The sequence below is a fragment of the Drosophila melanogaster genome, chromosome 3L (genome assembly GCF_000001215.4).
Source record: "Drosophila melanogaster chromosome 3L".
Taxonomy (NCBI): Eukaryota; Metazoa; Arthropoda; class Insecta; order Diptera; family Drosophilidae; genus Drosophila; species Drosophila melanogaster.
In genome coordinates this window covers 9,760,772-9,786,888 of record NT_037436.4, presented here as the reverse complement: position 1 = coordinate 9,786,888, position 26,117 = coordinate 9,760,772, and the positions used below count along the sequence as shown (strand labels likewise).

At 41.3% G+C, this 26,117-nt stretch overlaps 1 protein-coding gene and 1 long non-coding RNA gene across 14 annotated transcripts; both read right to left on the bottom strand.

Moving 5' to 3' along the window:
* Positions 1-422: 422 nt before the first annotated feature.
* Positions 423-23,345, bottom strand: Ae2 (Anion exchanger 2). 13 transcript variants are annotated; one of them, NM_168369.2, is made up of 15 exons: positions 22,696-23,345; positions 21,086-21,280; positions 14,970-15,234; positions 7,296-7,443; positions 6,982-7,237; positions 6,637-6,766; positions 6,192-6,353; positions 5,881-6,123; positions 5,671-5,811; positions 4,986-5,186; positions 4,086-4,280; positions 2,262-4,015; positions 1,998-2,192; positions 1,709-1,937; positions 653-1,647 (listed from the first exon to the last, which is right to left on the bottom strand). In NM_168369.2, the coding sequence occupies exons 3-15, from the start codon at positions 15,045-15,047 to the stop codon at positions 1,573-1,575; spliced, it is 3,807 nt and encodes a 1,268-aa protein (NP_729546.1). In that variant the 5' UTR covers positions 15,048-15,234; positions 21,086-21,280; positions 22,696-23,345; the 3' UTR covers positions 653-1,572. The 13 variants fall into 13 exon arrangements, with proteins under 13 accessions (NP_001261653.1, NP_729548.1, NP_996034.1 ...); NM_001274724.2 differs by lacking the exons at positions 4,986-5,186; positions 21,086-21,280 and adding an exon at positions 6,456-6,482 and having other exon boundaries at positions 423-1,647; NM_206311.2 differs by lacking the exon at positions 21,086-21,280 and having other exon boundaries at positions 7,296-7,338; positions 23,190-23,345.
* Positions 23,346-25,534: 2,189 nt separating this feature from the next.
* On the bottom strand, positions 25,535-25,989 carry lncRNA:CR45407 (long non-coding RNA:CR45407). Its single transcript, NR_124840.1, has one exon. It is a non-coding gene; the product is annotated as a long non-coding RNA:CR45407 (long non-coding RNA).
* Between the last annotated feature and the right edge of the window lie 128 nt (positions 25,990-26,117).

Below are 26,117 nucleotides of genomic sequence, written 5' to 3'. Positions count from 1 at the left end.
CCCCATGTGCGGCGGTCCATCTGCCGTGGGGTATTTCGGAATGGGTTGGGGCAGGGCAGGGCAGGACCCCCTTAGGTCGCGAAAGGTGAAAATGCCGGAATGTCGGAAATAAAATTAAGATTTGTTCAACTTGTTGGCTAAAAGTTTGACTCGGCTAATTTGTATGCTTAATTGCCAAGCGCCATTTACACTAAGCTGCGCGTAACGCTTTGATGTTGATAATTCGATTGGTGAGGCTTGAAAGGGTTTAGTTTTCCGTATTATTGGATATCATTTAGAATTCTCCCATCGTAGAATTAGATGTTAATAGCTCATCAAAAATAAATAGAAAGTAGGAATCAAAGACTATACTATATATTTACATACATTATAACCCCCCTTATCTCTTTCCCATAAAATCAAACAGCTTCTTAAGATTTTTAAATTTTTATTTGAATTTGAATAAACAATACTAGACAACAACTACTTAGAAATAAGTACAAGTTCATACATACAAGTTACATAAAAATAGTTTGGGTTTGGCCTTAGCTCAACGCTGCTCCGAACGAATAATCATTGAATCGAACTATATAGTATATGCGGGTGTATATAACATAGTCATGTATAAGTACAATGTGTTTGTGTTGGTTTTTTGTGTTTTTTTTTTTTTGTTGTTTTTCAATATCCTGACTACAAGTACAAAGAAGGCAAACTTACAGCGGCCACTTCAAACGCGAAGCATTTACTTTAAAAGAAAGCTCCGGTTGAAGTGCTTAAAACGATTTTTTTGTTATAAACAATTGTTCGTTCGATCTTAAAGGGGAGGTTTTTGTGTGTGTTTGACACTAATTATCACTACGCCAGTTGAAGTTAAATAGTTTACGGGTTCCTCTTAGTTTTCCACGCTGGGATTGCTTCGATTTGATAGGTCTAAGCCAAATTTATAATAGTTTTGTGTATATGCAAATGCAATTATTGCTAATAATACATGCGAGTCTCCAACCGAGTTAATAACTTGTTCCGCTCGTTGGTTTCTTTTGCGTGTGATGCAATCATTGTGTGACGCTCCTTTCCGTGGGAAGGATATTTGTCTAATTCTGACAAGTCAGAGGTAACGATGCTAAAATTTGATATACCAGCAACCGATTTTGTTGGCCTCAAAAATATGATTTTTGTTCTCTGCTCCACCAAGTCATTCTGGCTAATAATCTAATTTGTCTCTTGATTTCAGTTGCAATTTAGGTACACGATTCCGCCTTCTTCTGCAGCTTCAACCGCTTTCAATCACAAAAGTGCAGACACCGCAAATATATTATACAAATATGTATAATGCTATATATATGCTCTGGGTGATTCAGGTGTGTGTGTAGATTTGTGTGTGGCTTGTCTCTAAATTCTAATTGCAGGTAGTTCGTTAACGCTTTCACACCAGAATGTCGCAACAAATATATCGTATTTGTATTTGTATTGTTATAGTTTTGTTTTTCCTTGCTTTTGCTGTTGTGATTTTCTTTTCTTTTTGGGCCAGCGTAAAACTTGGCTTGGCTTTAATACTTTCAATCTAACACTAATTAAGTTCCCAACAATGCAATCCTATGCTGGTATGTTGGTTTGTTCATAGAAATCGGGCTCGTCGTCGTCGTTCTTCTTCATCTCGCTGCCATCCAACTGAAAAAAGTGCAAAACCACTAATTAAAATGTTCTTAAAATTTGATTCCAAATATATTACCGCTTGCATTTCCTCTGGCTTATACAATTTTGTCAAATTTTGCCGTATCGGCACCATCATGATCAGGAAGAAGGGGAAGGCCAGCGAGAATTGGGACGACTTCACACTCCAGAGGAGTACCAGGCACAGCACCTGAATGGTGGTAAACAAATGCAGCTTCCAAGGACGCAATCGCTTCACGTATGATGTGGGTGGATAATGTTTGACCGGCATGAAATACAGTCTTATTCTGTGGCATACAAAATGGTTAATATATATTGTATATTCATATTGTATTCTATTCACTTACCTTTCGAACAACTGCACTCCGCTCATGGAGGCCACTCCCATGTACAAGAAGACTCCAAAGAGCACGGCCATGGGTATCAACCGAAGAAGCGGAGCCATCAGCACCGATAGTCCAATCATCAGACACACAAAGAATCCGGACAAGCGCTGCTCCTTAACATCAACGATCCTGGGCGATTCACCAGGAGCGTGGGTGCTGTTCAACAAAATATATTATATTAGTTTTAAATTGCTCTTTTAATAATAGACGACCTTTTGAACTCACCGTGACATAATGGTGACGGATGACACATGAGTCACCGATCTTACAGTGGCGGCGCAATGCCAGGGCATTCCAAATATTCCGCAAGCGCAGTTGAGCAGGCAAAGCAGCACAATATCCCAGTGGAGACCAGAACCCTTCTTTAAGCCACGATCAGGCTTGTCCACAATCAGCTCGGAGATCTGTGACTCCATAAAGATAAGAATGTAGACGAGCAGGGCAGGTATCACACAAGCAAATGGTATCCACGTGGAAGAGGTATCGAAACCGATGTACCAGCCGCGCTTAGAGGGATCGCTGGGCGACAGACCCTCCGGAACCACCAGTTTCTCTGTGTACACAGCCGGCACCAGGTAGTCCACCAGCACGAATATGGCAATGGAGATTGGTACACCGAAATCACCGAGGGCACGGCGAGCATTACGACCCAAGAAGTGGGAATTACGGAAGAGCTTCAGGTAGTAGGCAACCACGAAAGTGGCCAATGTGAGGATGGTGCAGAATAAAGCGGTGTTCGGCTGATTCTTGGGCAATGGTGGTGGACCAATGGGCATGGCTGTTGTTGAAATGTTCATTACCATCTGCGTAATATTCGTTGTAACACTCGCCGTCGCATTGAGTAGGCTTTCATTGGTGGCATGTTCGTGGGCGACCAATGTCGGCGGAGGGAGATTGTAGTCAGATAGCAGGGGATTTTCCCTATAGATCGAAATCAGTTTCATAAATGTTTCCACAATATAGATGAGCGTAATCAGAGCCGAGAATATCTCCTGAGTGAATCTCGTCAGCAGACGAACATACACACTGCCCTCGAAGGCGGATACAGTTAGGGCTATTATTATTAACCATACTCCGACGTAAACTCTTAGGGACAAGAAATCGAATTCATGTTGCGTACAGAATACCATGAGGGCTTCGTCAAATAGAAGCAGTGGTCCGGTGGTTCCAATGATCACAAGTGGTTGGCAGGACAGACAATGGAAAACAATGCCCACCAGGGAGCACGAGATCAGAGTCTCTGAGATACCAATCCAGCTGTTTGTCTTAGCGGAAACGAGACCTCCAAATGTGATAGCCGTTGAGAGGCAAGCGAAGTACATAAAGATGGTGGCAGCCAGGGTTTCGGTGTTCAGGCCATCGAGTATATCACTCTTGTACATGGGCATTCTGCGTTTAAGATCGTTCCTCAAACCACCCCACAGACGTCCAGTTTTCTCCAGCGGACTAGGTTTCTTCTTCTTTCGGCCATTGTCATCATCGGAGTCGCCATCACCACCACCATCTCCTCCACCAATCGTGAATCCAATGGCTCCCAGTGTTTGCTTCTCCAGCAATGCCTTCTCCTCATCCTTGCCAATCTTAATCATCTCACTGTCTCGCTTCACCTGCAGTGCCTTAATCTTTCGCGTGCGAATCCAATCCTTCTTGGCCTTCAACTCTTCGAAGGGCAAGAGATCGTGGCGATCCCAATTACCGGGCGGCAGGACGATAGAATCGTCCAGGAACTCATTGATGGCTGATAGCAGATCCTTGCGATCATCAGCTTTGTAGGCAATGGAGTGGAAATGCTCGTTAGCCATCAGCGTGGAGATAGAACGACCCACTTCATGGTAGTCCAAATCGAAGTTACGAGGTCCCAAAAGAACAAACATGAATCTTACTGGGACAGGAACCTCGGTCAATGTGGGCATCAGGACACCCTCCGATAAACGGACAAAGGCAATGGTAGGCTGCTCAAGGAACTCTACGGCACCAACCTTTGTGTATTAAAGTAATTGTATGATTAGTAAATAAAAAACTGTTTTTAAAACAAGATATATGACTTACCAGCACTGTGGTGGCTTCAGCACCCGCTGGAATCCTCTTGAGGATCGTGTCATTCTGCAGCTTCTTGAGATCCTCCTGTGACGAGGAGTACATATCGTCCTTCATGTCGATCTTGAGCTCATTGCTGCGCTTGCTGCCACCAATTTCGGCGGCCGGCATAATCTTGATCTTCTTGTCATCCGTGCCAGACAAATTCTGTGGAGCATTTCAATTCAATTTAAGTAGGGTATAATCTTAAGAATACTTTTATCTACTGGGGAACATATAGCAAGCATCACATGCAAAGCTGGTGCCAAAACACTCAAAACAAAATATATATCAAAGTCGTGCAACTGAACAAAATCGGAATATTAAGTATATAGTAGAACAGAGTGCGGTCTAGGGCAGCAGTAGAGTCTAGAGTAGCGAATGGAAGGGATCTAAGGTACTTGAACAACACAGTCACAATCACAATTGAGAACTTGCCAATCGTGGAGGTGGAGAGCACACATAAAAACAGTGGTTCTAAAGGGGGAGAAGGTCTACGGAACTTGGCTAAAACGTGGTGGGGCTAAAAAGAAACATCGCGAGTTCTATAAGCGCATTTCGGCTGCTTTCGACTCCGTTTAAGCCAGGGAATGAAGCCATTTTTAAATATTGGTTAGCAAACCCACAACCTTAACTTTAAACTTAAGCCACTGCTAATCCGAATCGAAAACTCAATGATTGTATCATCTGAATTAATTTATGTAAGATGCTAATAATTTAAAGTCTTGTTTTCACTTCAACCATCTGTGAATAGGATTCATTCCCTTTTATCTGCAACCACAGCATAGCCCACCCCTACTTTTTGGCTTCATTCCCTAGCTCGTGGAGCGGAGTACAAAAGGCGGGGAGTCTTATGGGGTTCTAGTTCATTACACCCAGGTAGGACATCGTCGAGTGGCGTCGGTGATCAATAGCTGCCGCTGCAGCAGTGGCTGTGGCCACGTTGAGCATCGCCGCCGTGGGCGGAGCACTGGAGGTGACGCAGATGCTCCTCCTGGCCTTGGCCAGGTTGCGAGGTGGTGGCTGCGCCTGCTGATACGGCTGGTGGGCGGAGTCCGCACCCATCCAAAGAAACTATCGTTTTTTTTTTGGAGTGCAGGAGGTTTTTGTGTTTGATTTGGTTTTTGTGGCGAATAAAAATCAGTTAACGCACAAGAAAGAAAGAAATTGAAGAGATACACAAACGTTTGGACAAAGCGGCGTTAAGTTAAGTTATCTGTACGATCATGTCTATATACAATTTAGCTGTTCATTACCGATTTGGGTATAAGTTGCTGTTGTTGTCGATGTTGTCGTTATTATTATTGTTGATGTTTTTGGTGTACGAGTTGTGAGTCATGAGATGGCAGAAATAGACAAGAAGATAATGAACCACGATCATGGGAATTAACAAACTTTTGTCACAATTGTCACTGAAAGCCAATTTATTTATAGCGTACAGGCATGATGTCAATAGATAAAATGGTTGGATAATACGATATTAGAATGACAAGAATGCGTCGGGGGTGTTAGCGAAACCATTTGGATGATTGAATATCGGCATAGGGGTTGATCTCACCTGCAGGCTGGTGTAGCTGTTGTACTTCCTCTTGGTGAAGGGCAGCACACCTTGGTGTTCGTTGACATGGCGATGGCGCAGGAGCAGCGAACGCATCACCGATGGCTTGTCATTGATGTCAATCAGGTCCTCGATCACCATCTGAAAAGGTTTAATGATATTGATATATATTACTTAAAACTGAATATATTTGGTAAAAAGATAACTAACCTGTTCTACCACGCGATAGGCCACGGCAGGCAGGTCCTTCTCGTTAAGATCGAGCAGGACAACGCCCGTTTCCAGGCAGCGACGCAAATTGAGCAGCGAGTGGAAGGAGAGGGAGGCAACATGGGGCTTGCCCCAACGATCGGAGCCCTCCTCCACGTCCTCCTCATACTTGATCCAACGGGCCGTCTCCTTCCATTCGCGATCCTCGCCCACGCCTGTGAGCTCATCCAATTGCACAAAGATCTATTAGCAAAGCATAGTATTATAAAATAAACATGTAAGATACTATAGGGATCCTGTACTGTACTGACCTCATGAGGACTATGATCCACCTCGGGCTTCTTGTTGGTGAAGGGGGAAATCGTTATTTGGGGCAACTCGCGCAACTTGATGGATGAGTGATGGATCTTATGGCGGCGCAGGGCACGCGGGTCGTCCGAACGATGTGATCTCAGCTCGTTAAGATCAGCCTCCTATAAGTGGGGAAGAAACAAGAGATTAGATCTAGAACTCGGGTTTTCATATAGGATCTGTTCATTGGGGCTAAGGGCACGGCCAAGGATAAGATGGTCAACCTGTTTAGCCGGCATTTGGCCATTTATCTACAGGTGCATCCGTATGTTTTGTGGGTTAGCAATGAGAGTTGGAGAGACACAATAGCTGATTTAGTTAGATGATTTCAACTACGGTTAAATGGGGGGGTTCGGGTTATTGGAGGGCATCGTTAACTGGACTAAGTGTTCAGTGTGTCCCTACCTCCAATGCCGTGTCCTCAGGCTGCACAGAGATGCGACGCGCACCTGCATCACCGTTTTCCTCGAGCTTGTTTTTGGGTTCCACGCTGTCCTGATGTGAGAATTTACGTTGTCTATAATACTGATGGCGGCTGTAAGTATATTACAAATTAAAATTTTAATTATTTTCTACATGCATTGCACGGAAAGGTAAAAGTATTTTGCGTATACGTAATGTTGCCCCAAAGGCTCTTATGAAGCCCGCATTACGTATACGCAGTGTTGTTCGTTATTTTGATTCGGCTCTATCAAGCTGATTTGTTGTTTCTTTCTAAATGTATACAATATAAATTTAAGCTATATTTACCTTCTTCTGCGTTTACGTTCGTGCGATTGGTCCGTGGGCTGTTCATCATAGCTCAAACTGGGCGGGATCTTCTTTTTGCCGCCAAACTGGACGTGCTTCTCGTCCACCGAGTTGTCCGAGTGATCGCCGTGTCCGGCTCTCTCCGAGACTAGCGGGAAGTCTTCGGGGATGTCATCATAGTTTTGTGCATTATTCAATGGCTCCGTTTGGCTCTCGTACTCCGAGTCCTCCTCGATGTTCAGATCGTTTGTGCGGACTGCAGATATGCATACGTAAGTATGAAATGTTATTATGTTTATCCGAAGGATACTCACTGCTATTCTTCTTGCGGGATCCAATGGGCAGCTGGGAGTTGTCCTGGAAGGTGTTTACATCGAACTTGTCCTTGCGCGCACTGTTGCCGGCAAAGACCTTGTCCATTTCCGAGTCCAGCAGCACCTCGTCGGGATCCTCATTGCCAGACTGCAAAGCACAAAAAAAAAAAAACAAAAACAAATATACCAATTGTAGTTACTCAATTGTTTTCATGCGTTTGGTCACGTTGTGCATGAGTCAAGTCATCGCAAATACTTTTCAATTAAGAATCTATAGGGGGAAAACAAAGTCAGACGAGTCATGTGACTCGCAGCATTATTGTCCCTCGTCACGAGTCTTTCGTCTTTCGCCTTTCGTCATGTTGACGATCTGTGGAAAACACTTAGAGGGGCGAGAAGAATGACCACATTGGGGAGCAAACGTCGGTCTGCGCACATTAATCATCTAACATCTAACATCAAGTGCGATCGCACGCATTTGAGGGCCTTTTGAAAGCCAAACATTCCAACATAATAAACCGGGCATTCGGTGGTTGAGAATCCAACTGGATTCACTGGGCGTCGTTCTTAATTGGTTTTAATCGATCTCAATTGATTTCCATAGTGACGAAGGCATTGATTGCGCACTTCTTCCAATCATCATCATCAACATCAATATCAACATCATTTGGCAACAGGAAAAATATGTATTTTTGTTCGCCCCGAGCGGCAAGCAAGCAAACCCAATTATTGCCAATTGTTTTGCGGCTATCAAATTACAAATATAGGAAAAATCTTAAATTGCTTATTGAAAATCACTGAAGAGGTTGCCGTGAATTCGATTTTCCCTCTTCCGACTTTTCTGGGAAATCATCATCATCATTTCGCTACACTTGCGACTTACAAATCTATTTCAACACATATTTCCCATTTCACCCTCATTATCAATTTAATTTTTCAGTTAATTTGTATATGTTAAGTTAGGAAACCCCTAAAATATATTCAACATCTCTCAACATTCGTATATTCCCAGCTTTAATAACTCCTCTTCGAGAGCTTAAGCTGCTCGAGTGTTTTCTTAGTTCCGTTTACTAAGTCAACATGGAAATTATCGCATGCTCAGATGTAGGTACATAAATGTAAATTGAATTAACTAAATGCGATTGGGTCCCTCGGGTTGACGAAGGACTACCGCTTGCCGGTCCGGTTTTGCAGCTGCTGAATATTTAATGGCAACTTTAATACACTGGGCGAGCGTATCCTTGACAATTACATTCACTTCCTGATAAGCCGTGAGGCAGATAAGGGCGGAAACAAAAGGTAAACAGAGTTTCAGTTTGTGTTTATAAATAGACTAAAATTTAATAACGCTGAGAGCCTGCACGTGGGAACGTCAATGTGTCCACCGACTGGCAGTCGCTGGAGAGGAAGACCAACGACCAAGTGTCTGTGGGTTGGTTTTGTGGGTGTGATTTTGTGGGTGGTTGGCGTTTGCATGTGATAAGCTGGAGCGTAACGCGCCATGTTACGTTAATTAATCGATAAACACTAAGTTGTCCCATAATGGCTTTCATACCAATGCTGACTTTGCTGATCATTATGAAGTTGTTGGCATTGCTGATTTACAGATACGTACAGGCGGCAGGCATTAAATGTATTTTGTCATTCAGCCATTAGCTTGATGCCCATCATAATGTGGCTATAAGCTATAGCCACATAAGCCCACCAAACCGCCCACAAGCGACCTGAACCACCACCACCCACTTGCTCACCCACCACCCATCGTTCAGGTAACAAAACGTCGCACTTTGTGCAGCATGTCAGCGTTGCTTATCACAAATAATCGATGGTATGTTTTGGCCTCAACCCCACCGACCTGCCACGCCCACCGCCCATTGCCCCGCCTACCCGGCGTCTGAGCTGTCAATTCTCGTTGTTGTTTGTTTAGCGTTCCGAGTGGAGCTAAATGAGTATGCACGGTTCATACTACTCCTATACGTAATGCACACAGTAGCTGGCCAAAGAAATAGAAGCCTCATGAGATCATCCAAAGTGGATATTTTGGTGTGAAAAATGAGCGAAACATAATATTTGGACGACTCTGAAATTAATGTTATGTTATGCTAGCAGTTGCTAACTGACTGATACCTTTCTAATAATCTTTTCTTATGATTTAATATGATTGTAAAACTTAAATCTACAATATAAACATAAATTAAATATATCAACGCATTAAGATCAAATGTTTATGTAAGTGTCCTAATAGATGTTCGCATGAATTGCTTCCACCTTCTGACTTCATTTTGCTTCCCATTTGCATAACCCATTCTGAGCCCCACAAGCATATGCGTTCTGCGCTGACGTTTACTTCTTATTTTGTTCCTATTTTAGAGAAGTTTCCTTCCCCCCTTGAGACCACGGTGCACCTAGTCGGTTGACAAGCGTTGTGAGCAGACACAGTCACAGTCACAGTCACCGTCATGCCGTCAGTTCGCTCGCAAAGCTGGGCGTGCGTGTAAGCAGTTTAGAAACCGAGACTCCCCACTCCAAGTGGTGGCAACACCCTCCCATCCCCCCCCCCCCCCCCCCGCAAACAGTTGATGTGGGGGCAACAATAAGTTGAGCCGAGTTCGCGGAGTGTTTCTGATGTGATTTGACATCTGCGAGGCGGCAGGCAAGCGAGCGGCAGCACGTGACTTACAAGTCATAAGCAAGTTGAATGCTCGTGGCCTAAACAACTTTTTGTCCAACTTGCCAAATTGAATCAAATTGCGACTAAAGCGAAACTTGTTAAGATTTTGCGAGTTGCTAGCTGCAACTTGCCAACTGTTGTTGTCATCGTTGGTGACTAAGTTTTTACACTTGGCCCGCACAGCAGATTAAAAGTTAGTCCGCTGGCGTATATCGCGTATAACTTTGTATTTATTGGAAAACTGTTTGAGTTGCCAAAAGGAAAGTCGGTTGGGAAATTGGAAATTGGCAAAGTTCATATAAGCCGCAAAAAATAAGCAAAAAATGTGATGTCTAAAATACATAGAAAAAAAAATTGATTCCATGTGATATGGTACTTTTAAATTTATCAATAATAGTCATAATAATAATAACTTTAAAATATTTCAATTTATTGGCTGTTCGATAGTAAGGTTTAAACAATAAATTCGCAAATTTTCATGTTTACTTCTCTTTGGCTTTATCGCAAATATCTTTTGGACTTTTTATGGGGAGGTTCAACATTTGACCATAACTAACATGACCATAAAAAGCGTGCAAATGTTGGGAAAACAGTAACCGTTTAACTTTACATTTAACTTCTGACTTTGAGTTGGATATATTTATGCATGTATACACAAAAGTTTTTATTTGTTTGCAGCTGTCGAGTTTTTTGTCCATGGCCTCTGCATAATTTGGTTGATTTTTGGTGGCCCCTTTTCCCTACGCACTTAGGTTATTTTTTCCATTTCCATCCATTTTTTTTTTGTTGTTTGCACAAATTAACGATGCTTCTATATTCGCTTTTGTCTGACAGCCTGCTCGCAATAGTGTGCGTTTGTGTGTGTGTGCGTTTGTGTGTATCTGTGTTAATTTAATGTGAATTCCGCAGCGGAAATGCTCGCACAAGCACAAGAGCGACGGGGAAAAGTGGAAGTGGAAAAGCGGAAAAGTGGGTACAGACCGCCGGCAGGTCAAGGGTCGGGGTGCGGGGCACGGGCCAAGGGGCGCGGCGAGACGGACACGTGCGAAAGGTTAAACTGGTCAAAGGCACTGGCATTAAAGCGTCGTATACGTAATCTGGTGATGGGAAATCATGCTGACAATGCTGCTCACCCACTAAACGTTTATATATTCACACACTACAGCTTCGCACAATAGAAAAGTGTTGCATACTCCAAGGTCAGTGGATGTGTGTGTGTGTGCGTGAGTTCGTGTGTGTGTGTGGATGTTGGTTGCGATTGTGTGTGAGCTAGCTGTTGGCAATAAACAGCGAGAGCCTACTCTATTTATTATCGAAAATGAATAGAACATTTTCCAAGAAATGTGCTGAATTTTATAGGAATTTTGTGGAGGGAGAACATGAAGAACTGTACCGGAAATGATTTGGGCAATGGAAAGGGTTTAATGGGAATTTCTTCTGATGAGGAAAATTATTTAATAAGAAAATGAAAGGCTTTCTTAGCATGAAAAGTAGCAGTTGTGTATAAATGAATCTTAAAGACAACTAAGAAAAATATTTCCATATTAGGCCCAACCACCAAAAACTCTTAAATTATTTAAAAGGTTTCCCGCTGATCTAAAACCTACGACACTAAGCGGCTTATACAACTTTCAATGCACGAAACTTGTACAAAACTTAAATTAAAACCCATCAAAGTTTTCTAACTTAAGGACGAAGTTCAGTGAAAACCCTTGTTTTTCCGTACAGGTGTGATGGAGAGTGAATAATGCATGAACTGCTAAATAATTCTCAACGTTTTTATAATGCCAACAAATTGGAAACACGAAACCGCAAAATCCCCTTCGAACAGTCAATCATTCAACAATCCGGCAAACCGAAATGAAACTCGGTTATTATTGGTAATTTTTAAGATGCCACACACATACACAAAAAAAAAACACCTTAAAATGTATATGTATGTGTATTTGTAACCGCAGACACACACGTGTGTGCAGGAAGGAGTCAACACTCCTGTCGCTTGGGTAACATTTTCCGTAACATTTCTGTGTGTTTTTCACTGCCGCTGAGCCGTTTTATTACCCCAAAAAGTATGCAACACCCAAAACGAATTTCCTCCGGAATTCATAGTCGTATGTGTATGTATGTGTATCTATACAAGGGATCTTGGAGTTTGCTTGCCTGTGGCACACTAAAGGGCCAACTCACTTGTTGGGCCCATCTGCCAACTTTTCGACTAATAATTTTCGAAAAAGAAAAAGGGACAGCACTCGAATGTGAAAAGACTTTTCACATTTTCCGCTCGAAATGGTACTATTGTATATATGGTTGTGTGTGCCTGCTTGGGCTCTTTTGAAACAAATTTCAAGGTTGTGTGCTCTTGAAAAGTTTGTGTGCGTGCGTTTTTGATTAACATTATAGATCAAACAAGCTAGACTAGTTATTCCGCATTACCTTGAGGGCTCCTATTTTGCTTGCAAAACTTTCGATCACGTTTGCTAGTGTTTGGTAATTGGGTTTTTCCCTCACGCAAAATCCTTTTTGTCTGTTGCACTTTTGACCCGCGAGTTATGAGGAGAGTATATATACATATATATATATATATAAATATCTATTTTTTGAGGCCAAATATTGGCCAGCTCCGCTGTCTGGGAAGGCTGCCCAGCAAATGAGGGGCCATGCTGCTTGTGGCTGCTGCCTGCTGCTGCTGTTACCTGATTTCTGGCCCAGTGCGCAGGCGTTGGCCAAAAGCGCGCGTATAACGGTAGAACAGGCCGCTCAGCTGGCAGCGCTGCAGCGTTTCGGCCACGCTCAGCTGATTCTCAGGGCCGCCACGGCATACGGGCTTTACTATGTGCCATCTCACCCATCCACCCACAATCCAGCAGGATACGCTGCTGCCGCCTGCCACTGCTGCTGACGTAAATCGGAATGCAGTTTTCGACACAGAAAGCTTTGTAGCAGGCCAAAAGCTTTGGCAGCTCAGCATATTTTTTTGTTTTCATTTTTGGTCGCCTCCAGTCGTAGCCATCACCCACCCACACACCAGTGCATAATTAATGGCAAAGCTTTTGCGCGCACAGGACCTACCCGATGATGGTCAAGGCCGCTCAAGGCCAACACTTGGTGTTTTGTGTATGGCCCACAAAGATGGGTCGTTTGTATGTGTGCTTCTGTGTGTTTGCGAAAAAAGCTCGCTCCTTTTTCGCCATGCACAAAAATCTATTCACTTGATGGCACTTTGAACAGCATGCCAGTACATTAGGGCTCATTAGCTGGCCACCCATATATGTTTGTATGAACGCGTGTGGTAATTTTTCGTTTCGGGTAATTACCGATAACAGGCGAGTTGTAATGGCTAATTGAGTTATATGCATGCCTCTACAGTGCAGCTTAAGATGAGAGAGTTCACCCTTGGTTCAACCTGAATTATGTAAGACCATTAACATCAAATGGATTGCGATGGATGACAGGAGAAATAATTGATTGATTGTTGCCATATGTAATAAATATTTAATGGTTATCGATAGGGGGTGTTGTATCCTTTGATGATACCAGCACATTTGATGAATGCGAAAAGTTATGTGGGCTATAAATCAATCCGTAACACTAGCTTACTAAATTAATAACCAAATATATGATGTACACATATTAACAGCGGAATAAGCAAGAAAGTCATCAAATATGAATATGTGCTTATGCACAATATGTATAAGAATATACTTTTTTAAGATTTAAGGCTCTTTATGTTTGAAAGTGCTTACTACGTGGGTTCATTTCGAACGTGTTTACTGGAAAAAATAAATGCATTCTAGATCATTCCAATGCGAATGTTCCACCTAAATTATGGCATACTTTGTGGTGCAATTAAGTTAATTGAGGTTGCTGCTCCCACGGCTACTGCAACTTGATGCTTTCACCTGGCCAGGTGTCAATGAATTGATTGCGACTACAAATTCCACCGTACTATTACTTTTCATTGTCAGTGTCAGAGTGAGTGCTAAAGCAACGGCCTTGACCACGACTATCGATTTCCCGTTCTGTGTTGGTGAGTGTAAATAAGCGATGTGTGCGCTTCATTTGAATGCGCTGAGTGTCTAGCTAGCTTCCTGTTACCGTTATTGCCAACTGTCTGTTGCCAGTTGCACAATTAAAATGCGTTTACTTCGACGCTTTTAACGTTTAGCCTTTAAGCTGACAACTTGTCGCCCTCCAGCCACACACTGCGTATACGTAATGCTGGCAAAAACGCGAGCACAAAAGCGGCACTTTGGCATGAATGAATGCATGATTAGGCACACTGATCTACTGCCGCAGCACTCGAGCACACAAAACTGAAAACGAAATCGAAATTGAAATTGAAAATGAAACCGACATCGATTTGCTGGAAACTGGTTTCATAATTGTGTCACTTGCTAGCTGGCGGGCATTTTTGCCGGTGTGCCCCCAAACTACGGACACACTCCGGAAATGTGTAGAAAAGTAAACAACTGCGAAATGGCAGAAACCACAAAAAAAAAATCAATAACAATTACTTGACATTACCCGTGTGGGCCAGCGATTGAATTATTTACAAATTCGCAATGGCAAAAAATTCAAAAAAAAAAAATAAACAGTACATTTAAAAAAGTGATTTATTTAATGGAAAACTACCAACGGCAGTACACTTATATATTCACTTTTTCATATATATATACGTATACTTGGATTACAATAACAGAATATTTTGTGAAGAACCTTGACTGGGTAAAAGTTTTATCGGGATCATCATCATCAATCGTAGTATGAGCTCACTCAGACATTTGCCTAATTAATTACAAAGCCCAAGACCAATACATTAGTCGGAATTAATAATAGTTAACATTTCGATACATAGGAAATGCGACTAAGATCGGGTGAAAGTACTTAAGTAATTTGAAAAGCACTATTATTCCTATCTTTCTTTTCAGCTAATATTTATTTCAGCTAAGGTTTTCTTATATACATATATAAATACATATAATATATTTATGATTATTACTCACCTTCTTTTTGGTATTGAAGCCCAGGAAGGATAATTTGCGGACATTATTCTCCCTGCCGCTGGCCGAACTGAAGCTCATCTTGAGTGTTGTTTTAGAAAGATTTCGTTTAATTTAGATCCAATCCTAAGATATGGGAATTATTGAATGCGCTTATTTGATGATCAGGCAATGCAATGGCATCGGGGTGCTGGTGGGCTTGGTTATTTGCTGCGGCCACTGTGGATGCTGCAAGAATCTCGGCATTCGGGGCAGCGAATTCAACGCCCTGAAAGTAGAAAAAACAAAAAATTAATAAATGAAATGAAAAAAAAAAGAAAATTCGAAGCAAACAGAGGCGATGATGGCGTGGATGGAACGCAATTTCATTAATAAACAACTTTGACTGTTGCTGGTTTTTGTGTATTTTTTTTTTGTCACTGCTAAGGAGGCCAATTGAACGAAAATATAAGTACCGAGCGCAATAAAAACCATTCGACGCGACTCAATTAAAGTTAAATGGCAGCCACACGCATGGGAAAGGAGAATAGGGGAAAGGGCGGCAGAGGGGGCGGGGTCGATTAAGCACGCGACTTTCGTTGACGGCTCTTGATCAATTTGCGTTATTTGAGCACTCAATTATTATTCGGAAGCTTGAGGGGCAATGAATGTGGCAATCGACGCCTCAAGGCGGTATTCTTTGACGATCAGATCGCTAAGTTAACGATCTGCATCTCCATTTCTAGTGAAGTAACACTGCACCGAAAGAAAATCTTGCTATATATATACGAGTTATTATATTAATATTGTAATAATTACATGAGTTCCGTATTTTTCAACACATAATAATATATATAGTAAATTTTCACATTTTTAAACATCATCATGTGTGTCACATGACTAAATGTAGCACAATTGACTGCGATGACTAATTGCCATCTTATCGAATTAAACTTGCAATAAGTGAGCAAAAAAATACTTAGAAAAATTGTCATAGTTTTATGGTAGGTTTTTCGAAAAAACTACGTTCTACCCCACAAGCCACTAAAATTTTTAAACATTATCAAGTCTGTTGCCTTTTTTTTTTGTATTCAGATTCAGATCTTGAATTTTCTTTGCTTCTCTGATATAGTTGTTAATTTTTTATTAACTCCTCTATAATTTTTAATAAAGGCGTTACTAAATTATGTTTCTATTGACAATCGCCCATCTAATCTAATGTCATCTGACTGAAATTGATGCCATAATTTACGTTCATAATGGGCGCCGCCCATTCGTAAAGATATAGCAGCCCTTTCGATTTGGGGCGTGGCAAGCGTTGAACCTAAACGGCAATCAACCGAAACAAACACAAACACAGTTGGGCCCACGAGTACGGTGTTAAATGTTACGTGTCCGCAGGTCCTTAATAATGCAGTAGGTAACTAAGTAGGTAGGCACCTTTTTTCGGTAGCAAACTGGCAGGACGACTGGTGAACGGCCAACTAGGATAGTGAACAACACAACAAAAGTTACACAAATTCAATTAGGCAGCGGCACCGGCTGGCCATTGGTTTGCACGACGGCTGGCAATCGCGAACACAGCTGGCCACTGGGGCGTATACGCGATATTCAGGACACTCGAATCCGACGAGGCTTGCTCCGTGGCGAACGAATGCCGTGTGAACCTGTTGCGGCTGCGAATGCGCTGATTTATGTGAGCTTCTTTCTGCGGCCAAGAACGCTTGAAAAATGAGCCGCCGCCAACCGAAGTATCAACGAACTGCGAGAAACGCCCTCAACGCTCCAGTGTTTACGTGTATTGGGTTTGTATCTGTGTCTGTATTTGTATCTGTATCTGTATGTGTATCCGTGTCTGTGAGTGAGGAGCAGCGCTTCGTTTCGTATCGTATATCGCGTAGACAATCCAACATGAGTCTCGTGCTTAACTTAGCCCGTCCTATTAGCGCTTTTCTCTGCCAGCCCACAAAATTTTCACTTCGTCGCGTTGATTATGTAAGAAAATGTGACTGGTCTTTGAAGGGAGCGGTTCGAAAATTTCGTCTGCCTTGTGCCTTGGATATTCCGCCTTGTTTGCCATATGTTCCTTGATAAAAACTGATGTGTCTCACTCGGTCTGACCATGGATTAAAGTTAAGTTGGTTGGCAAACAAAACTTTGTCTTTTGGGCAACCTTGATATTGCCTCGCGTCTGCATAAAAGTGGGTGGCATGTTACGGTAAACGCTATTAACTAATAAAAGGATTTCAAAGTTGATCAATGGCTGAATTCGAGCGGAAGCTCTTTCAAGGTTGCTGTATAAATATTTGAACACCCATTCCATCATTTGGGCTGACTTTGGGTATTCTTGATAAATCCCTAAATTGCTTTGTTTATTATTGGTATTTGTGCTTGTTATCTAAACTTTTTAAAGTTTCCACTTTAGTAATATAGTTGAGTTTCACCCGTTGTTTTGTATGAACTTTATTTCGTTTAAATTTTAACTAAATAAATTAGGCCCTAAATGACTTCAGAAAATAGGTAAGGGGCTAACCAATTTATTCGATGGAATATTTTAACCAAGACGTAAGTATATTTAAAAACTGACAAATAGTTTCGTGATAATAAAAAACTTAATTAAGCAGGACAACAACTTATTTTCTTATGTAAATATATACAAGTTTGAGATAATATTTATTAACTGGAAACTTTTCTAACCAAACCCCCCACCAATAAAATCCCAAATAATCTAGTATACCCTGATAAGGGTTTAACCCCAAAATAGCCAGAGCTTAAGATCAATCTAGACCTATTTTTGTTTAGACCAACTCAGTTGACTGGTCTGTGTTTTTAGTGCGATCGATCGGTGATCGCGTGATTCTAACCGAATTCGTTACGATAAAGTGCACGTAGCCAAGGGAAAACAAATAAATTTACACATTTTATATGACTCGCACAGACGGATGGATGGCAGTCAGTTGCATGTTATCAAAATTAGTGGCAGCTTATATGTTTTAAATCTATAAGACACTTGAGGCAAACAAAAAATGGTTGGAACGGCGGTCGCTGGTTCCCATAAAACCCGAAGGTGTTACAATTTAAAACCCCCAAAATGTTCCATGGCCCGAAAAGGGCGGTGCAGGGGTAGCAGTGAAAATTAACGTGGTGATCAATTTTATGGGTTCATTAGCGTGCGCTGGCAAAATGACGCCAAACGATCGATCGTACGACGGTCTGACTTAATTTTGATTTAAATTATTTGTTTGTATATACGTATACGTTGGCGGGTATCAAAAAAGAACCGCCTACACCTTAAACGCTCTTATCTGGCCACTGGGCTAGCCAGTCCCATTCATTTCGATTTCGATTCCGATTCCAATTTAGATCGCAGCGCAGCCAGTTTGTTTAAACAATTGACAGTAATGTATGGGATTTGCCGCACGGCAGCCACATAAATTATCAAATTGTCTATTATGTGTCGTTTTCTGAAATTGATTTGATTTAACCCCAAAGACACGTCAATTAGCCGCCTGCTGATATATGATATATGACCACCGAGGGCTTTAAATAGCCAAGTTGCTTATGTAATCAGCCGAAAGAAGTCTGCGTCTTATCAGTCGAGTCTCGTGCGAAGTCTCCTTATCAAACGAGGGTTTTTCTCTTTTTGCACACCCTTTGCCACCCAAATCCATCCAGTTCCAACCGGTTTCTGTCAGTCAGCTGCAGTTGCGCGAATCCTACTTACCACTCTGCCGGTAAATGCCACAGAACTTAGCATTCACGTGCTGCCCGAACAAGTTGCTAACCGGTTTCGCTCGCTCGGCCAAATTGCAACAGTCGCAGCAGTGCAAAAGGCAGCTGCAACTGGAATTGCAACTGCAGCTGACATTGAACTTGAAAGCACTCAAGCGCCTCGAACTCACAGCCATTTCTCAACTCTACCGGAAATTCGGTTTTATTGTTTGCACAATAAAACAAAACGCCGGCGAGAACCCACTCGAACATATAAATGTCAGTTTAAAAAGCACTCGAGATATATATACTATATAATGCCCGGTTACTTGCCCAAATGTCGTTAACGATGCCGGCAATTAAACAGAAGTGTGCCCATATACTATTCCTGAATATATGAGTGCATAAATATATTTGATAATTGAAAACGCATTAAGTGCCGTCATAAATCTTGTCCGATCATAAATATTTGTTTTCAACGATACCCAGACTGATTACCAACCAAGCCCTCCAAGTCCGATTCATTACTATAAACTATACTTAAATCAGACAAATGGCTAGGAATTCAAGTGCACTTATTGGAATAGGTTAGTAATCGCACAATTGTGCAGTTTACAATTCAATTGAAAGGCGTGAATAATGCGATTCAAAGTACTGTTTAAAAGCGTAATATTATCAAGTAGTGTCGGTTACAGTAGCTAAACTAGCGAATAATTGCGGTTATCGCACATGGCTTAAAGTGGATTAGTACACAAAGCATTTACGTGCCTATTACCATAAAAATGGTACAAAAAAAATGTAATTAGCCCTAATTAATTGAATAAAGGCAGTACAATGCATAGTTAAGTGTTGCAAATATGGCACAGAATTTTAATTATTTAATTATTGAATCATTTTTACTTCTACGTTAACTTTTTTGGGATGTTTATGTGGACTAAACTTTTATCAAGTACCGTTAAACTTTCCACTTGAGTGACACTTTTGTGCGACCTTGAAGGATTTATGATCGACAGTTTATTCGTCTGTTCAAAGGTTCAAAGCACTTCAAATCAATTGCATGCGAAACACGACATTTGAATCGGTATGAAAACATTTGGCAACGCTCCACCGCACACACAAAACCTAAGGCTGAAACTCAATTTCAATTCCAATTGCAAATATAGAACCGAATTTCAATTAGGCCATTGCAGTTGTAGTTCAACTAGTGACGAAACGCTATTCTCTGACTGTAAAAAGACCCAGAGATCGACGACCGTTGTGGGGGTTTTAACGACAAACTCATGTTTCTAAACCCTAATCAATTACATTTCCTAGAGTTTGCTTCTTTTTTATTTTTTTTTTTTGCCGATAAACTCGATACTCGTCAGGTGTTTTAAAAATACGATCTGTTTTCTCTACAGTGTGTATATGACTTTCTTCAGAAATTGCGTTTCTTAGTCGCAACGAAGTCGGCACATATTTATTTTCTTGGGTTTTGTAAATCACACACCGATATCAATGTACAGACATGGGCGTAACAAATGGGGATCTAGTTTCTTTATCGTATCCAGAACGAACCGATGCGCTTTTGACTGATTAACCAATTGTTGTCGGTGACTTTGTTCTGATGATTCATGTGCATTTTTAAGCGTGACGAAATGGGATGCCTTATCTTAAGGGTGTTCTCGTACGATAATAAGTACCGAATGTTGCGCAACAATTCGGTTAAGGTTTTATGATTTTGTTTATAACTTAAAGTTTAAGTAGGCGTTGCTGACTATTTGTCGTTCCATTAATTAGGAACAAAGTAAACAAAACAAATAAAATGCACATAATGTTGAACATTAGTATAAATTCATTTAAAGTATTATATTGTCCAATTCTTAGTTTCATATTGCATTTATTTCAGTTTAATTTAATGCTGATTTGTTTATTTTCTTTTTTTTTTTTTGAAACGTAATGAAAGGTGATTGCTTTACGTACTCCCTTGCTTTTACCGGGTACCGGATTCTTTCCGAACATCAGCTTTTGTTATTAAATACTTCAATTTGCTTGCCCCAGCAAATATTCTGTGTACCGTTCGCAGGAACAATAAATACTACTCTCGAAACACGCAAAATTACAACAACAGATTCACCACAAGTTGTGTAAACAAAAGTGCAGAGCAACAATTATAGCTACTGCAGAAGGGGCAATAACAATAAAACCCAACTTTAAGCGTCATGATACATTTTGGTTAAATATCAGGCAAGAACCCCACAAAATGCAAAAACAGCAAAAAAAAAAAAACACAGAAATAAAGAAAATAACCAGCCAAGTTGAGATAAACAAATTCTAGTTAACATTGTGTGTTTATCGTGTGCGGGTCGCGACTGCAGCATAGATGTTGCAAAAGGGGTGGTGGGGGAGGGGCGGTCCGGGGAAAGCCAAATTATTGAGCCATTACTCACCAGCTGAAACCCCAGAGTGGTAACAAGGGGCGGGGGAGGTGTTTTGGTTGTAGCAGCGGGGGCGTTTAGAGCAAGAGGGCGCCAAGCACAAATATCTTTCAACACAGCGACAAAATAGGAACAGCATCGAAGTTGGCTACTCATTGAGTATTCTCGACACTGTTAGAAGTCCTTATCAGCGGCATTCCACGATAACTTTGGAATATAAAAATAAATTAAGACGACCACGCTATAAATAAAACAATATAAAAAAGTTTGCATTTCTGCAAGGGAATCTTCAAATCTCTAGGAATTTTAAAAATTCTTTGAATTACTATTTACTATTACACTAGAACTTTTCACCAATAGGTATAGAACTTATGAGAATTGAGAATCTGGAGATATTTCTGATAACTATAAACATTCCTTATTATTTTGTATACATTTTATAGAACTTATTTTTCAAATACTTAAGATGGACGACTGCTACCTCCGTTTCTTCCAGTGCAGGCGGGAAAGTGCAACAGCGATTCACGTGCTGTGCAAAATGGATGGGCGTGGTGTCGGTGGGGGGGGGGGGGGGGGTTGCGTCCAACGGGGGACTTGGAGCACACTCAGTGCTGATAGCAGAAATTCCCCCAAAAGTAGAGTTTTCGTGCTTTCTGCCGCTGTTGTTTCTCTTGTTGTTTGCGGAAATTTGCATAAAAAGCAGACAAACTTAGCATAAAGCGCCGCGGGGAGCAGAAGACAAACAGTCGGTGATGGAGGAGGAGAAAGGGGCGCAGAAAGGAAAGAAAGGGGAGAAATGGTGGAACGGGGAAAAGAGAACGTAGCGCTACGTGCCCGGTACAACTGAAACTGTGTTAGCTTGTCGAACAAAACCAACCATAACAACAACAAAAAAAAAAACGGCAAAAATCAAGAACACAAAGGAAAAAATCCCACACCGCCCCTGGCCAAAGATCCAAAATAGAACCAGTTTCCAAAGTTTCGCAGTCACATGCTGCAGTTGCTCTCGGACTTGACTTGATTTATTTCCTCTGGCTGCTTAATAATTTGTCCGACAGCAATTGAGAAACCGGGCCGAAAAGTTCTTAGCCAACAGCCGGCTAGCAAACAGTAAGTATTTAAACAATATTTAGTTCCGTAATTGTTTTCGGCGCCGAGTAAATTTCGAATTTTCTTTGACACTTTTCCAACTGCGAAAAAGCCCAGTAAATGTTTATTCTTACACAGAAAAGACTCAGCTACGGTTTTGCATAATTATGTAAGGTCCTAGATATCACATTACTTTAGGCCTTTGGTTGCGCAAATTATTTTAAAAGTGATAAGTAGCCTTTTACACAACTTTGTGAATAACAAAAAAATTTTATTTTTAATAATTTTAGACGCATTTCATTAATACTCTTAGCTTTTCAAAAAAAAAAAGCCTTCAAGTGATCAAATTTTTTCTTTCGGTGTGTGGGAAATGCGACAGAAAGTCAAAATATCCACAATTCAAAGATCTTTTTCGCACAAAAATAGCCGCAGACAGAAGAGCAAAAACAACAATAAAGGCAGACCGAAGTGAATTTTATAATTGACACGTACTTGAAGTATTCTTCTACTTTTTACTATTTTTTTTTTTTTACCTTTTACTCGGCCACGGGCGCCAACAACAACAAATGCGACCACTGATGACGTCGCCGCTTGGCGAAATTCGAAAATTTTCCACTGTGCCTCACACACAGCTTGTTGATTAGCATAAAGGGTTTTTCTTTAACCTTGATCTTGCGGAGTCAACTTCCTCGTATATGTTTTTTTCTTAGTTTTTTAAATTTAGTTTTAGTTTACGCGGCGCTGACAACAAACGTATCAAACGGAGAAAGAGCGGGAGAGCGATATATTTTTGGGGGCGAGACACACACACACACACTCGCGCTGGCTGGAGAAGGAGAAAGAACGCGGGAGCGAACGCGTCGATAAAAACAACAGACGATAAAGCAGAGGGCAATGGAGAAACACAATAAAATTGGCAGGAAAGAGCAACAATAACAACGGCGCTTTTTTTTTTGTTGTTGTTGCTATTGTTGCGTGTGCGCACGTTGGTGGTGGAACCTTTTGTATATTTTGCTATACTTTTTACTCTGTATTTTCTTATATTTTCGCGTACGGTTTACCACTTTCTGTGTTTCGTCGCAAACTTGAACTTGGCGAGCTCTAAAAATATTGTCCGCCTTTTATCCGCAGTTTCTGCGTTTCCGTCCGAGCAGCAGCACGTTTCCGAACGTAATGATTTACAGTTCCTGCCGCAGCACGTTTTTAACCGAAGCGATCGACGGCGAATTTGGCGGCGAAGAGAAGAGAGTTTTGAACTGGTTTCTCTTAAATCGATTCTGAAGAGAACTAAACATTTGTCTTTAAAAGATTTGTAGCATGAAATATAAAATTTAATCGAATAGTTATATAATTTTTATAAACTGTTGTTAATCCAAGGCGATCCCGCATTAATCTAAGGTTAAGGATATTCAACATACAAAAGGTATTCGTTAAGCATCTCTATTTTATTAAATAATTTGTTTAAATATGTTGTAATTGTGACTTATTCTTTCTATGTCAGTTTCGGAATGCAATTTTCAAATGTGCTAAAAGTGTTAATTAACTGTTTGTACGCAGGCTGCACTTAACCCTTCAGAGGGACACGTTTCGGACCCCCCCGCTGGATTGCGATTGGGTTGCGTTATCTATTAATATCATTGCGTTTGATTTGTTATCTAAAAATAAATAGCACTGGCTGGAAGTGCCAATATTAGCCCAGCAATTCACGCAATGCAAATTGGCCGACTGCGACGCTCTAATTGACTGATTTGCATTTGAAATGAAAGGCGACAATCGGAATCGATCGCTTTTGGGTTTTGTTGGGAACTTGTACAATGTGACACTTGTTGAACGCCGATCGACGGGCCATAATTTTTACCAACGTCTACATGTCGAATAATTTTGATTGCGGGCTTATACTTGAAAATTTATGACGTTCAATTGTGCCAAATAATGATTAAAACCCGCCAGCATATGGGTGTTAACTTTTGGGGCGAGTTAGCAATGATAAGGGCAAATACAAAGCTTTCCAATGAGAAGAGGACTTTCCAGTGGGGCTTTTCCGATAGCTGCATACGTCAGAGAGTTCAATTAGTTGTGAAAATATTCATTTTATATTGATTGTCACAATTCACAGGCACTCGATAATTGATCCGAAATGTGGTGCGAAATTGTTGTCATTTCAACAAATTAATTATGGTCTATTTGACGGCTATTTCGATCGGCTGGCGATAGGAAAATTTATGGTCAAGCCGCAGGGCTTTGTTGAATAAGGCACTATAAATATAATGTCAAGAGTGGCCGCACTTCACCCTTTCACGCAATTCGCACGATTAAAAGTCCATTAGTTGATAAGCGAAAAAACTTACTCATACGCTAAAGAAGCGCGAAAAGCCCAGCTGGACCGTCTAAGGGTTAAGCCAAGGAGCCTAAATGGAGACTACGATAATTGCGAGCCAAAGTGGAAGCCTGAAAGTAGGCAACATTGAACGATAACAAGCGTTTTAGCCTTGCAAGCGGAAATAGGTAAACAATGAGAAAACTCACTCAAGCATTGAGTGCTTTTTCAGCGCAGGCGTCGCTGTCGTGGTGAAAAGCTCCAATTGCCTTGAGTTGTCCCAAAACTGTTGCTATCAGCTGTTGTTGTTGTTGTTGGCGCTGCTGCATTGCTGGACTTCGGACTGCATCTTCATTTTATCATTTGATTTACCTTGCAAAACTTCAACAATGCTCACTTCCGCCGCCCAAAAGCGAACTATCGGAATGTTCACCTGCAAGCTCTGCCATTTCTGTTTGTATTTGAGTTATGCCGTGGGGGATTCAGGTGGTGCAGGGGGTGGAAAAGCGGGCGGGAGCAAATGCCCAAGGGTTTATGTGAAACTATCTTTTTTCAATTTCCCCCCTCGACTACTGCCCGCTTCGCCTGCAAATACTGCCCACATAAAGCGGAAATGGAAGTTTTGTAAATGTTTTCTTTTGTATTTCTTTGCAGTTACCCATATGCCCGCTGTCGTGCACTGCGAGAAAATTAGAGAATTTCAATAGATGTATTGTAGATAAGAGGTTGTTTACGTTCTGGTATAAATCAATATGTTAATATCTAACCATAATACCTTTTAAGCTTAATAGTTTAAGTTTTTAAGTTTATTATTAAGCATACTATTATAATTATTATTATACAGGATTTTTATTGCTGTTTAAAAAGAAATTTAAAGAAATTTAAAAAGAAGTATATGGTATTAGCTTAAAACAAAGTGTACCAGTTCAACTAATGGCAAAACGCATGGAGTTAATTCTATATCTAATTATAAATTACACTTAAATCAATAATGTTCCACTAAAACTACATATATTGGCCAAATTGTTACAAATAACCCGACATTATGATATTTTCTCCGCCTGCAGTCAGCACAAACACAAACGCAACACGGCGCCTTTGAAAGATGAGCGAAAATGGATCTAGTAGTAATAGGAGAGTGTGGTGAACGGTGAATGGGGCAGTGAATGGTGGGTGGTGCCTCGTTGGGCGCGTTGGGTGGCTGTTGGTGGTTGGGCGTAGAAAGTTGACTGGAGTGATGATGGGTGGTGTGTGAAGAGCCACATGGCCAGCAACTCGTGCACTTTAGTTTTTGGCTTGCAAGTGTTGTTCCTATTTTTTTATGACACTTGACGCTCAGCCAAGCCATTCGGTGGGTGGTTCATCGGATCCAATTCTGCTTAGTGGGCGGTGGTTGGCGGAGTGGGTTGGTTGTTATGGGCTGATGCCGAACCCCTGAGCTGCTGGTTGGCAACGTTTTCCGTCATTGTTCGGTTTCCTTGTGCACCTTTTGCCTGCACGGCGGCTTCATTCGGTTTGCCTTTTCCTGCATTGATAAGAAAGTGCTTTTTAATAGCCCTACACTCGGATATTTGTACACAAAGGGAAAAGGTGTATAGAATGCGGTGTCAAAGGGCGGATTTGATTGAATTTGATTGT

Bases quoted from the DNA above. Each gene is read 5' to 3' on its own strand.
- Ae2 (NM_168369.2), bottom strand. From the start codon at position 15,047: ATGAGCTTCAGTTCGGCCAGCGGCAGGGAGAATAATGTCCGCAAATTA. The intron at 6,124-6,191 runs GTCAGTACAGTA...CTTTGCTAATAG, and splicing joins TGGATCATAGTCCTCATGAG to ATCTTTGTGCAATTGGATGA. The intron at 1,938-1,997 runs GTAAGTGAATAG...TGTATGCCACAG, and splicing joins GGAGTGCAGTTGTTCGAAAG to AATAAGACTGTATTTCATGC.